This window comes from Colletotrichum chrysophilum (assembly GCF_026319265.1).
Source record: "Colletotrichum chrysophilum strain AFK26 chromosome Unknown scaffold_172, whole genome shotgun sequence".
Lineage (NCBI taxonomy): Eukaryota > Fungi > Ascomycota > Sordariomycetes > Glomerellales > Glomerellaceae > Colletotrichum > Colletotrichum chrysophilum.
In genome coordinates, this window is record NW_026517459.1 from 46,453 (window position 1) to 60,620 (window position 14,168).

The window sequence follows — 14,168 nt, forward strand, 5'->3', positions numbered from 1 at the left end:
CTAGGATTCGGATTTCTCTATCCATCCAGCAAATGCTGGTCTCTAGACCCGGAAGTATTGTCGTTGCGTGCGACAGCAACGATAGGGCATGAAGAGACAACGCTAGCCTAACGTTCCTTCTAATCGTGATTCGTTGGTGCCAGTGATTTGATGTATTTGATCGCGAATTGGTTATCAAAACGTAACTGATTTTCTTCCTGGGCTTCAAACACGCATATGCATCGGATTCTGCATCTTCTGGGTCTGAATGCAACGACAACTTCAAGGATCAAGTCAGCAGAATGGCAGGTCATCGCGTTGGGATCGAAATTGTGGTCATGTCATTCGATGCATTCTCGATATGAATTACGTTTATTTGGTGAGAAATGTCTAATAGAAATAATGAATGTGAAGATTCCAGGTTTGTTAGGTAATAGGTATCCAGCAACTCAGCTTGGCACACATCTTGGCCACTCCAACAGCAAACAATCCTCTCGATTTTCAAACCGCCCTAGCCGGGCATACAATTGGATGAGTGACCGCTCAAATCATATTTATTCGGTGATTCCTCCGTCTCAGACCGAGGCCTCTTCTGCCCTGATGATTAACTATTGTTTGCAGCTTCGGGAGCTGCCTGTGATACCACAATCGCCAGCCAGTCATATGGAATCTCGAGCCGTCCATTACACAATCCCCCGGCAAGCATCACTACCACCTGAGATAGACAGCTACTTTCGTTGAAAAGTGTCAACCTTGCTGCGACGCCATTCTCTCACGAAATGCACGTTTATATTCAGCCAGCAGCCCCTTGGCTGGGGGAGCACATAAAGTCTTTCATCCGAAACCATGTGCCCGATGCCATCTTCATCGACGACTTTGACGACTTTCCTTCGGACGCTTCAACAGTCTTTCAGTTCTGCGATGGGTGGGCACTCAACCGCAACTTCGCCGCTCTGAACACTGCTGAAAAGGCTCTGATCAACGCTTACCCGAACAGCGATGCGCTTGCTCGGAAGGACTATCTCGCCAGAGTCGTTGACTTCTGGACGGCCAAGAGACCGGAAAGCATTCTCAAAAAGTGTGTCCCGTTGACAGTCCGGTTGTCTCTTGACTATGCCGAATATGTTGACGATGCTTTGACTGCGGCTGACGACCTCACGCTTTTGTCCTCGCTGGAAGACAACGAGGACAAACCAGCCTCAGAGCGTGAGTGGTGGATCTTGAAACCGGCACTGGTTGACTGCGGTGCTGGTATTCGACTGTTTAGTACGATGGAGGAGCTTGCCAGCCATCTCGAGCTCGCGGAATACGAGATTGATGAAGATGACGAGAGCGATCTCAGCTACCAAGCCATGCTTGAAGCCAATGGCAAGTCGGAAAATGACACCACCCGCGACAACTCTGAAGGCTTTTATCCAACCCTGTCGACGCCTGGGCTCGACACCTTGGACGCACTCGTAACGGCAACTGGAGAGTTGGCCTTGAAGGAGAATAAGGACAGGATTCAAAGAGCCCCGAAGCCGCAGTATGTCTTCAAAGAGGGAGGCAGAATTCCCTCGGCCCAGATGCGCGAGTTCGTGGCTCAAAGATACATCGTTCACATCCCGCCAATGGAGAAGAGAAAATGGCATGCTCGAGCCTACGTCCTTGCAATGGGCCGTCTCAAGGTCTACGTCTTCAAGGAGATGCTCGCATTATTGGCCGGGGAGGACTATGAGCCCCCTTGGCTGAACCCCAGTCTCAAGTCATCTCTGACCAACACCGCCCTTCAAGACGAAGATGTTTTTATAAACAAGCAATCGATGAGAGACTTCTGGTCGGCTCCAGACGACTTGCTGCCTGGTGACTGGAAAGCAAGCGTCTTTGAACAGATTTGTCACACCTCGGCTGAGCTATTTCGTGGTGCAGCCCACACCATGGCGGATAAGTTCACAACGGTGGATAAGTGTTTTGAGCTCTTCGCCGTCGATTTCCTCATTGACACGGATGGCACTGCGTGGCTTTTAGAAGTGAACGAGACGCCAGCATTCTATGACGTTGGAATGGCTGGCCCCTTGGCCATGCGCCTCATGGAATCCGTCATTTACATCGCCATGGAGCATATGGGCAACGCCAAACTTGAGGAAGAATGCAATGCCCTTGCGAAGAAACGAATGATTCAAGTTTTGGACGAGACCGACAAGCTGGCTAAGAGCAACATTACGGAGATTCTGCCAGAGATTTAAATTCCGGGTGAAAAGCAGGCGTTTCCGGCATGTGACAATGGGGTTTGGGCACTTTGCAAAGACACGAACGCTTCCAGGGATTCGCGACGGCCATGTTGCGGTTGTCAGGGCATTATTGAATGTCGATTGGAGAGAGGAGCCCAAAGATCCGGCGACCCCGGATTCAAAACATTCTAGAAGCCAAAATCCACTCTATAAGTTGTATCATAAATTCAAGCTTGATCCAATTGATCCCCCGCCTGATTATCTGGAGATCATTGATCGTCTGTGAAACTCCTCGCTACGGCGTCAAACATGAAGTGTCGATCATAAGGCGAGCGAGGGAATTTCGCCAGTGACAAAACGTCGCAGCTGATTTTGGTTTCTGAACAATACTTCGAAGCCTAATTGGCTTCGCAGCCGAGTTTTACTTGTCATACGACCTCTGTTAAGGTGCGTTACCAGTGGGGTTGTCTCGGGTCTGTGACAGGAGTCAACTTGGCCGCGGAGAGGCAGGGGCCTCCTGTCAAGTTCATGACATCGGCCAAAGCCGAATGCCATCCCATCTTAAACAAAGTCACATATACTGAGGGTTCATTCCAAGAGCTGTCAGCTCTCGTATAAATAAGCCTTCAACAACCAGAAAGCTTTCGGTTCTTGTCTTTGTGCATTCCATCTGTGTGATATACTAGCTTAGTCTCAGTTCTCGGCCGGCCGATTCTCTTTAATCTCACATTCTGTTTTTACAGTATCATTTTTAGAACTTGTCAAAATGAAGTTCTCTATTCCTCTTGTTCTTACTGCCATTCTCGGTCTCGCAGCTGCCGCTCCTCAACGCGGTGGGAGCAGAGAACAACAAAGAGCCGACCGCAAAGCCCTTCAAGACCTCGCTGGCACAGATGTTGATCCCAATCTTCCGAACGGAACAAGACTTCTCGACAATGGCCAAGGGCAGTGTGTTGCAGTTTCTGGAAAGGCTGTCTGCTCTGATGCTTCAGGAGCTACCTTGTAAGTTATCTCAGGAAAACTCGGAAAGTTTAGAGTATGACACAGGTTCTGACATCTCCTACAGTAGCTGAAATTGAAATTCACCCTGTCATGCGGAGATTTCGGTAGAAACAGTCATCAATGTTGGACGGGAAATATATCCTCTTTTCCTTCCGATTACCGCGAGACTACTTGCTCTTTGTGACAATTCGTCGTCCTCGACCTGCTCTTGTACCACTGCTCGGATTCGTCGTCTTCAATGTTTTGATCAACTTGGTCTTGCGGGCGACTAGATGCTATATTCCCGTACTTTCGCTCTGACACCTTTCGAGTCCAGTTTCGGATAAGGGGCGAGCCACGCGTGGGCCATTCGCACGTCTGATTCCTCTGTCTCGAACAGCTCAAAGTCGAACCGCGCAAAGACTTGGGCGATCGCAATGTGGAGTTCCGCCAACGCCAAGCTAATAATCCAGTTAGATGTGATTAGTCTATACGAAGAGTTTTGCTTACTTGATGCCCAAACATTGCCGTGACCCTTTGCCAAATGCAACAAAGTACCGCTGGAGCTCCGGCTTCGCCATCCAGCGTTCCGGGATGAATGACGTCGGTTCGGGAAATAAGTCGGCGTTCATCAAGACGTCAACGGTAGTCATCGAGACCGGTGTATTTCTTGGAATGGTCCATTCACCATATTTCAACTCCGTATCAGGGGCAAGTCGAGGATCCCGCGTCACAACGCCGTGGGAGAGTCGGACTGATTCTAGTACACAGGCATTCAAGAAGGGCAATTTCTCGAGTTTCTGCCATCCACTGGGCCACCCAGCGGCAGCAAGCTCTGCCCGCATCCGTGCTGGGATGTCTGGCTTACTCGCAAAGTGGAATGTGGCCACCGCGAGAGCCCAAGAAGTCGTAATAAGGCCCGCTGCAACCATCAGCTGTGCCTCGTCTCCAAGCCGAGTATCCGTCTTTTCTGAGTCTGGGAGGTCGCTGTGGATGACTTCGTAAAAGATGTTGGCATGATCTATCTTTGTTGCTGTGTCATTGCTCCCGGCACGGATCTCGGCGATTCGAGCTCTCATACTCTGCGGTATGCTGTCAGAGCCGGTTCCTCACGAAGCGATACCTCAACTCACCTGTCTCAAAGTGACTATGGGCATGATTTCCGGCTGTGTTGCTTTCACGAACCAGAGCGGGAGCGCATTCAATATCTTGAAAACAGAGGGAAATTGCTGCCCAAGGGCGCCGACGCTTTGAATTGTACGGAAAGCCTCGTAGAGCGTCTTCTCGAAGCCGGGCGAGTCAAGATGGTCATACGACTCACCAAAAGCGTACTGAGTAATGGTGTCTGTGGTCAATGCGACGAAAGCACGGTCAAGCTTGACGACCTCACCATCGGCAGACGCGGCCAGTTTGCGGCAGAGATCATCGACTTTCGTCTTGATGACGGATTCGAATTCGACTATTTTGCTTGCCGCGAAGAACGGGCTTAGCGCTTTGCGGCGAATCTTATGCAACTCGTGCGGAGATGTCGAGAAGCTGTCGGTTGAGAACCCGAATCGGCCAGCCATAAAGTCATACTTGTCACGACGACCGGCGCGAGTATAGAGAGTGTCGAAATACGACGGATCATCTATATGCAGTTCTGTGGGCGAGATACGAAGGATTGGCCCTGATATGCGTCAGGGGCTAGCTTTTCCACCGGCGGGATAGTCCTGCTGATGGACTGTGGCACGAATGCATTGAAAAGGTGTGGCCAGACCAGCCAGCTCATCATTCTCGCACTATCAACAGCGACCTTGAAGGCATGCACATACCATATCTCCGATGAAGGTCTTGAATATGAGTCGTAAACTTGCCGGGTTGGACGACATCATGGTAGAACTCGTACCACGACGAGAGAGCTGCTAATTTGGGGCCTGGAAACTTTGCTAGCGGGGAGAGAAACACGCGATAGATGGCGATGCATGCTGTATAAGCGAGCAAAAGAACCACTGCGGTTCCAAAGTACGAGGCTGATGTTATCAGTAGGGGCGCCATGATGAGTGCGCTTCGCGCAATGCTGGTTTTCGGGTGTGTTTGAGAGAAAACACTCTCAGAAACGACGGCGGATGCGATGGGAACGCGCCTGCTTCTGATCACCCTGTCTCCATCATCCTGGGCGCAGCGATGGTGCTGTCTCTGGCGCTAATTGAAGCTAGCTGCAACCGGATGCAACCTCACCTTCCCTGTCCGTGGCCCCGGGCCGGACCCGTTGAAGGGATTCCCGTCTTGCTAACGAATCACGGCACCTTCATTGGTCCAGAGGCTACACAGCTCCAGGCGAGGTCGCGAGGAGCGTCCAAATTCGGAGCATTCTCCGCGGACGAGTATTCTTGGCGTTGAGCATGGCACCGCTTTCCGAAATACTCCATTGTGTAAACGGGCTCCTTGCACTGCATCTCAGCAGCACCCTACCGCAGGGCTGATTGTCTTATTGCCGACTCAGGAAGACCTCGAATCGTTGTTGTGTGGGACTACAGGGGCTGCACGATAGGTGCTATGTGAATAGGCTCCCCAGGTATTGTAGTTGCTTTGCAGCACAGAGGAAGCTGGGTCGATGGGTCAGAGTCGTGGGCACAATATTGAATAAATAGTTGGAGACACAAGCTATGTCCTGCTAGTGAAATACGTTAGCAGTGGTCGGTTTAATCTGTCCAGGGGTCCTTCATTGCAGCATCACGGTGCTATACACATCTGCTCGTCAAGGGATGCAAGGTAAGCCGTAAGCGGGTTACTTGCCTCTACTTTCCCTAGCATTTCAACCTCCGAACCCATCTCTTGATACCTTGTAGTTTGGAGATGAGCCGGAGGATCGATCGTATGACCCCCCATGTCAATATGCTCGCATGCCACTATCGTTTGCCTAGCATCGTCATCAATAGAGACAGTCGTTTAGTGGCTTTTCCATGAACTGAACTTCGTGGATTAGCGTCAAATGGGCTGTCGAAGACTCGAAGCAAGAGGCAACCAAGAGTGTGAAGCGGGGGCCACTTTGCGATGACCGAACAATAAACGTTGATAGTGAGAATACGCTAGGAACACGACTGTTCATTGCACAATAACGTGTGAGAAAAGCAAGACAACATCCGCACCGCCAGATGGATTCAGATACCCCTGAGGACCTCGGAGCGGTAAAGATTGCGCCGACTGCGGTGCAGCTGTATTCCAGTTACCAACGGGTACTGTACTCACGTCGATCCATCTTCAGGCCAGACAATTTACAGGCCAGACTGTCTCCAGACGGATTCCTGCGTTTGCAGAGTCGATTTCACATAAGCCCAACAGCCGCAGCCGCCTTGGCAACGGGCGCAACTGGCCCCCGGCTCTACCAGGTCGGTTTGCCGGTCCGGTTTTGGCGTCTAGTCAGTTGATGATCATCCCGAGGCACAACGGGATGAAACCGGAGGACCGCCTGGGGATCTAGAGTCGCTTCTCCGGTCAGTGTGGAATAACAAGCGTTCGTTTCACTCAAATGAACCTTGTTGCACGTTTGCGTGGAAGCCGCGGAAAAAGAAGCATAGTCCTCCTGTTCTCGCTTTCGTGAGATTGACCACGACAATGCTCAAATGCTCTTACTTTGCAAATCGCGAGATGGGGGTTCCTGTAGATGATCCAAAAAGAGTCGCAGATTGCGGGAAAGGGTGGTAGTTTTGCTTCTGGGGAGCAGGACTTGGCGCCCGCTCTCAACTTCAGAGTTAGACTTGACGCTCTCGTCAGGAGACTGCTGGGTTTGATGTGTTCGTATTCGGTCGCTAGGCGCCAGCTGAAAAAGGCAACAGGAAACTACCCGACGAACTCCCGCAGACCCCTGAACCGAGTGTGTAATCGAATGGACAACAGTCAAGACGAAGGGGAAGAAACGCAAAACCACAGTTGCAAACACCGGCAACGAGATTGCCATTTCTCATCTTCAAATTTTTGCAGTATCAGACCAAACGGCAGTCATGTATGAGAAGGAGTGAGTACAGATGGAGATAGTCGAGGTGACATGGACGGTTCAGAGGAAACCAATCCCAACGGCACGTCTGCGAGTAGGCAACAGTCTAGACCACATCAAGAACCGGAACCAGAAATAGCGGCTGCCCAGGAACCACCCATCCAGTCATCGTCTCAGAAACCGCCGGATGGAAAGACTCCTACCGCAAGCAAGCTCATCCGAGGAATGGCCGATCAATGAACGTTGCACGAGCTTGCCCCTTACTCGAAGGGTCATCTGAACCGGTCTTCCTGGAATTCAAGTTCACAAATTGCTCCGCTATGGCGTCGAACGTCCAGCCCGCTTTGTTTTTGTCATGTCTGGGGACAGTTAAGCATAATCGGGCGGAGGAGTTGTGATCAACGATAATTCGCCCGGCCGATTCGGTCTGTCCGGAGGCATCAGGCTCGGTATTCCTCCGAAGGAAAACATACAAATGACGCCTGTCAAATTCAGTCTAAAGCCGAAAATGTGCAAAGTTGCTGTTTGTTTGGTCGGATTGCCGCCGGATGACAAGCGACAAAACCATATTTGAAGGTGAAGGATTATCGGCTGCAAGAAGCTGCGAGTGGACACCTTGAACTGAGCAACATGATTTGCGCAAGAGTCGATCAAATCATCAAACGGCTGGGAAGGCCGGTAGGGATGTCATTTGTCCAACGCGCCAGTCCAATGGTTGGGAAACCGGCCATCTCGTCTTGAGGACGCGGGCATTCGTCGACAGGTTTCCACCACCGGGAGGCCGGTGGTCATACGGGATGAAGGCCAGACGTGGCAGCGTTTGGGGCAAATAGGGTTGGAAGCAAAAAAGATGGGCGTCGACCGGGGACCACTGTGTAGGTTATTTGGCAGAAGTAAAGAATTGGAATTGTCTTGTTCTTTCTGCACAGCCCTCCTAGTCAGGCCCCTTGAGCAAACGCGGGCTATCCCGGTGATTGGCCCGGGGCCTTGGTGACAGACGTGGCAGGACGTAACGCCCTGCTCTGTGAACGAGGTAAGATGACTTTGAGTGTTGGAAAGACAAGGTGAGGGCCTTGGCGATTTCGTAGGGGACCACGATACCCCAGGTCGGTGCCATGATGGAGGGTGTGATGGGCAAGTCCGGGAGCTCCTTGGGGGGACGGCAGGAAGTCGATCCGCGCAGAGACAGGAGAAACAGATTTGGGTGAATCGGACGGATCGCGATAGATTTGCAGTATGATATGCAAGCGGTCGGGGAAACGTTTGCACCGGTTTAAACGAGTTGCGAGATTCAGCTGGCGGTTGTACGAGCAAGTTGAGACCATGAACGGAGGGCGTGTGAGAGCTGTGTCGCGGGTGTGAGAAAAGAAGCCGACGTCACGATGGATGAGTGGTCGAGACAGACATCCCGTCTCTGGAATTTTGGTTTTGGGTGGCAGACTTGCTGCCCAGGTGTACCAGGCTTGTCACAGAAGAGGCCCGAGAGTGCGCGTGTACTTCGCAAGACCTTGCCGGTGGCATGTCAGAGCGAACGGGAGCCACATGTCATGTCAGCCACCCGAGTGCAGGGCCTGAGCCTGAGAGACTTGCTGGCAGGCAACAAGTAATAGGTCAGGGTAAGGTAGCAGGCGGCAAGAAGCTGTGCTCGAAACGAAAGATGGAAGTTGGGATTTGATATTGTTGAGAGGAACTTGGGGAGGCATAAAGTGAAGCAACCACTAGACGCGGAAGAGACGAAAGCGAGATTACCACAACGGGTAAGCTGGCCTTGGCTCGAATTGGACAATGGGTCAAGCATTTCGGGTCGATGGACGGGGCGTAAAGTAGCCCGTGTCTGAAAGCGAGGAAAAGCAAGAGTGTAGTAACAGTGTGAAGCAAAGGTAATTTGGAAGAGTATTGGACAAGGTAACGAGGCAGAGGATAAGGTTGCGGGATGACATTTTGGCAGCATTGTGCCTGCATTAGTCGGGAGGGAGGGAGGCGGGCGGGCAATACCAAGCAGTTAGTAGGTGGACTAAGGCAAGGTAAGGTAAGGCACGACGGCAGCATGTAAGGTAATGTCAGGTAAGGCGATGTATGGCAGCCACCATGTCGCTGCTTGGAAGTAAGTGGATGGGTGAGGTGAATTGGCAGAGAGGCGAAAGGGTGTGCTACATCTCTATGGCTACCATAGTACACACATACTATCTCACTCTTCACGTTCTGTCTGGCAAGGCGAAAACGAGAGAGAAAGGGGCAAGCCATGCAGAGCAGAGCAGAGCAGTGCACACACAAATAAGCATGCCATGCCATGCCTACCTTACCCAGACTGCCTTGACAACCTAAAGGAAGGTTCCCTGTCGAGGAGAAGAACGATGACGGCGATGGTTGGTGGCTGTGATGAGGTGAAGGTGAAGTGACGGTGAATGAGGTGGGTAAAGGTGGTGGGCTGCCTACCCGCTGCGTCGGAAACCCACACGACGAGCTGAGCTTAAAAGTGCCCTGCCCAAGCTTTGACGCTATTTTGGGTCCCGTTTCAACTTCTTGTCAGGGGTGTCTCGGTACGTACATGAGATTACCTAGGTAGGTACATGGTAAGGTACCCTGACCCTGGTGGTTCCCCTTTCCCCTGGTGGCCTTGCTGGCGATCCATGCATCTCTCTCTATCTCTGCCTTCCTGGCTTCCATATTCTACACTAAATCTCCGAATCCACTTCATGTCGGGCAGTTTCTCAACAGCTTGTTCTAGCCTGAAGCTGCCTCGCCGCTTCGTCAGCTCGAGCACCTCACTGCACTGGCAAGCGCCGCACTGGCTTCTGGTCACACGGCCGGTCCTCGGATCAGGGTCGCTTTCGTTGCGTTCCATTGACATCAGGTCCCGCGTCGTCTCTGGCGCTCCCGTTCCGTCTTTGCCCTTCACCATCGTCAGAGGGGGAGGGAGGGTGACAGCCACAACGACCAAAGGTGACAATGATAACGGCCACACCCTTCGTACACGCCTCCCAGGCCCGCTAGAAGCCTTCCATCGCGCGTCTACCGCCTTCTGTTTCCTGCCCCGAGCGCCCTTCTGCTCACTCGGGAGCCGGCGTTGGGCTCGATCAACTCTGAACTCTGAACTCTACCGACCTGTCGGCATGCCAGCAGATAACCTACTGTCGCTTGATGTCGGCCACGATGCCACATATCGCCGCGACTAACGGCTGAAAGGCTCGTCATAAGGTTATACCACACCTCCCCGCGCTATAGAACCCTTCACCGCGCCGAAGGGAACCCTCCCCGAGCCGAACCTCACATCGCACATCGTCGGGTGATCATCCCTCGCCGCCGTCGTGGAAGAAGGGGGAAACACTAGGAGATGATCTTCCAGAGGTTCAGCTTCATGTACGACGTTGAATCATGATCCACAGACTAAACATGGCCAAAACCGCTGGCGCCACCTCGCATGGCCTTGGGCAGCGCTTCGCCTCCCGCGACCGAGTTGCTCCGTACCCCGTACGGAGAACGACCGCGTTTCCTGACTCCAAAACGTGGACCAGCGTTTCCAGCCCCGGCGTAGATCCGATTCCCAAGGCGTTGCGGGCTCACCGTCACACAGCTCCGACTACCAAGACTCTCGCCAGGAGAAATACGGGGGCCAAGAAAAGGCTTAGCCTCTTGCGATACGGCAATCTCAGTGCTGGTGTATCCGTAGACCCTGTGGGCATCACCACGGGAATATTTGTATGGTGCACTGCGGTACTGCATAGTAGATGCCCCAGATCTGCTCACCATCCCAGTCGGATCGTCGAAACCGTAAACTTCTTGGCTGCCGTAAGAAGCCTGCATCATGTTCCCGACTGACGGTCCAATCGGATCTCGAATAGCCGCTTCTTCATCCCCAAGACGGTGGCTGACTACTCCAAACCCACGTTGCCCGTTCCTGACTACCAGTAACTCTATGCCCAGGTTCCTGACTACTGCAACTCTCTTCTGCCCACACTCACTCAAATCATCCACATACATACACACACTCACTCATAGCAACAGGCACAGGCACCAGGCACAGCACGGTCGTTGAACGCCGCCAAGACTCCACTGAAACAGATTCACGAGCAAAGATTCGCCAAGCTTCATGCAGCTGTGAACCTAACCGCACATCCCTTCGACACACGGCCACCACGTCGCTCTCGAGCTTGAACCCCGGCCGCACATCGCGACCGCTTCGCAACCGCCCACCGCCCTGTCTACCCTGTCGTGCTGCCCTGCCTGCCCTGCCCTGCCGCACATCACTCAAATCATTCCGACGTACCTCACGTACCTTGCCTTACGTACTCTTGCATAGCAGCCATGTACTATGAGGCGCAGTAGCCCGGATCTAGTGGGCGGGTGGATTCACGGGTGCTCCCTCGCCTCTCTTCTGTGGGCGCCTACTCCAGCGCCTTAGATGCGATTTGCTCAGAGCCGCATCTTGGCAGCTTCAACCTCGTTTTCCATCCCCCACGACGCATCATCGTCTGGGTATCCAGTTGACTCTTCTCCGACGTTGCCGGGGCCGCTGTCTCTGTCTCTGCCCGGTCTCGTCGTCTCAATGTGAGCCCGTCAACTTGCGCGGCAAGAGAACCCTCGACAAGCGATTTCAATTCCTCACACACAGAGGTTCAACCAAACCCATCTCAGCTCTGCTTCTACACGCCCCCGTCTTCCCTCGTTTTCTCTCGTCCACGCCCCTGTGCCCCATGCCTGTGCCACTAGATTTGACGCGATACCGAGCTTTGCTTGAGGTTGACTTTGACTGACGGCCATCTTGTTCCTCCCTCCCCATCCACCCTTCCCCAAGGTCCTAGCCACACGGGGCACACTGACCCTGACAATTGTTTGCAAGGTGCAAGGTAGCATCGGGGACGCAAGGTAGGCCGACTAGGGGGTGTGTGCGGGCGGGCTGCTGCTGCGGCGGCGGCGGCGTTAGGAGGTTGGTTTGGTTTCTCTTCTCAGTCTGTCTCTCTCTCTCTCTCTGTCTCGCACACACAGCAGAGAGTGAGTGCGTGTGTGTGAGTGGGAGAGGCGAACGCGGTTCAGCTGAGAACAGACCATGGGCATCAACGAGCTGCTACTCGCCTGCTCTGCCCTTGCTACCAAACAGCATGGAACGATCTGATTCCGAACCTCCCAAATCCATCCCATCTCATCCCACACCTAGGAATTTGTCAAATCTCGTCCCCCTGGCCATGAGGAAATATGGAATGCCAAGGGCCACCATCCAGATCTCTTCTATATAACTCTCCCGTCCACACCATCGAATCTAACCTTTCTGTCTTCTCTCATCACGCAGCATTAAGAAAGCAAGCCTTCTCTTCTCATCTTCCCTTCTCTTCACAATTTAGCCCCGGTGGCTTTTTATTAACGCATTCTCTAATTATCTAAAACTCCTCCGACTCCTAAGTTTCCTCCAGCTCGCCACTTTCACTCATCAAGATGCGCTCCCAATCGCTTGTTGTCGCCGCTCTGGCCGCCTCCGTCTCGGCCCACGGCCTTGTTGTGTCCATGGATGGCGCCAACGGTGTTACCATGCCCGGTCTGTCCGGTAAGTCTTTTCTTCGACTGGTTCGTCGGCTTTCTTTGGGATTTTCGATTCTAACAAAACCATCAAAGTCGCCGACGGCACTCCCCGTGACTGCTCTTCCAACGGCTGCGGCTCCCAGGCCGATACCGCCATCATCCGCGACCGCGAGATCTCCTCCGGCGAGGTCGGCCCTCTTGGCCGCACTCAGGGTAACGGCCCCATCTCCGCCGAGGTCATGATCAACAACTTCATGGGTGGTGCCGCCGCCCCCAAGAACAACGGTGCCGCCTCCGGAACCGGTGTCGAGGACAACATCCCCAACAACGCCGCCAAGCGTGCCGAGCTACACGTCCGCCAGGGTCTCGCAGGTCTCTTCGGTGGTGGTGGCAAGAACAAGGGCAACAAGCAGAACGGCCCCCCCGAGGCTCGCGTCGCCGCCACCGCCGGCATGGGTGCTGCCCAAGGCATGCCCACTTGCGCCGATGACGGTACCATCACTATGACCTTCCGCCAGATCAACCAGGACGGCGCCGGCCCCCTGACCGCCGATGTCGACGGTACCTCCGGAGGTACCCAGGAGTCTGCTTTCCAGAGCGCTCAGGTCACCCAGGACGTTCCGGGACTCGGCATTCAGGGTCTGTCCCTCGCCACCAACACCGACTTCCCCGTCAAGGTCCAGATGCCCGCTGGCATGACCTGCGACGGCAAGGTCGGCATGGCCTCTGGCGTCTGCGTTGCCCGTGTCCGCAACGGCGCTGCCGCCGGCCCCTTCGGTGGCTCTGTTGCCTTCACCCAGACCGCCGCCGGCCGCAAGCGCGCCATCGCCTACCGCATCAAGAAGCGCATGGAGCTCAACAACCGCGCATAAGCGAGAAATCTTCACTTCTTTATTTTGTGTGGGTTTTTGAGAGATCCTCGCGTTTTGGTGTCAAGCCTGGGAGTTTGGGGGATTTTAATCCAGCACGCAGGGAGTCAGGGACTCCCACGGAGCTGCGATGGAATTCCAGACTTGGGTATAGAGCTTTGGAAACGGCCATTCTTTATTTTGTATCCTACATACTTTTCTTATTAGGTCGTCACTTTTCCATAAGCAATTGACGCCAGTCGGAGTTTGAAACTACATTCTGTGCCTGACATCGTGTGACTTGACTGAAGCAGCATATTTCTTGATGTTGATTCTAATGAACAGACTTTGTACGTATTTACTCAAGTACATGACAATCCTACCCATCATGAACACGAAAACGTGAGAACGAGAGAGTTAGGGGCGTACTCGAGCAATTACAGTATTCCCACAACTTACCAATCGAAAACAGGAACTGACCACTGTCAGTCTGGGTGTTTGTACCAGCAACAACGACTGGCGAACCGACGGCTACCAACCGCCGTCAACTTCCCCGCGCCCCTATCGGACGGAAACGGATCCATCGCTTAAGCTTGTTTTTGATGGCAAAGACGTGGCCCAGGCTACCATCCAGCCTCGGCCACGCTGATAGAAATCCGC

The 14,168-nt window shown here is 53.3% G+C and overlaps 3 protein-coding genes across 3 annotated transcripts; 2 read left to right on the forward strand and 1 right to left on the reverse strand.

The window, feature by feature from the left end:
- Nucleotides 1-758: 758 nt before the first annotated feature.
- COL26b_012342 (uncharacterized protein) lies at nucleotides 759-2,204 on the forward strand (the record flags this gene model as incomplete). Its single annotated transcript, XM_053184987.1, has 1 exon — nucleotides 759-2,204. The coding sequence occupies one exon, from the start codon at nucleotides 759-761 to the stop codon at nucleotides 2,202-2,204; it is 1,446 nt and encodes a 481-aa protein (XP_053031072.1).
- A 2,004-nt stretch (nucleotides 2,205-4,208) lies between these two features.
- Nucleotides 4,209-4,738, reverse strand: COL26b_012343 (uncharacterized protein; the record flags this gene model as incomplete). The annotated part of the gene is made up of 2 exons (XM_053184988.1): nucleotides 4,209-4,262; nucleotides 4,304-4,738. 2 exons carry the CDS (start codon nucleotides 4,736-4,738, stop codon nucleotides 4,209-4,211), a joined length of 489 nt encoding a protein of 162 aa, XP_053031073.1.
- Nucleotides 4,739-12,576: 7,838 nt separating this feature from the next.
- COL26b_012344 (uncharacterized protein) lies at nucleotides 12,577-13,532 on the forward strand (the record flags this gene model as incomplete). Its single annotated transcript, XM_053184989.1, has 2 exons — nucleotides 12,577-12,685; nucleotides 12,754-13,532. The coding sequence occupies 2 exons, from the start codon at nucleotides 12,577-12,579 to the stop codon at nucleotides 13,530-13,532; spliced, it is 888 nt and encodes a 295-aa protein (XP_053031074.1).
- Between the last annotated feature and the right edge of the window lie 636 nt (nucleotides 13,533-14,168).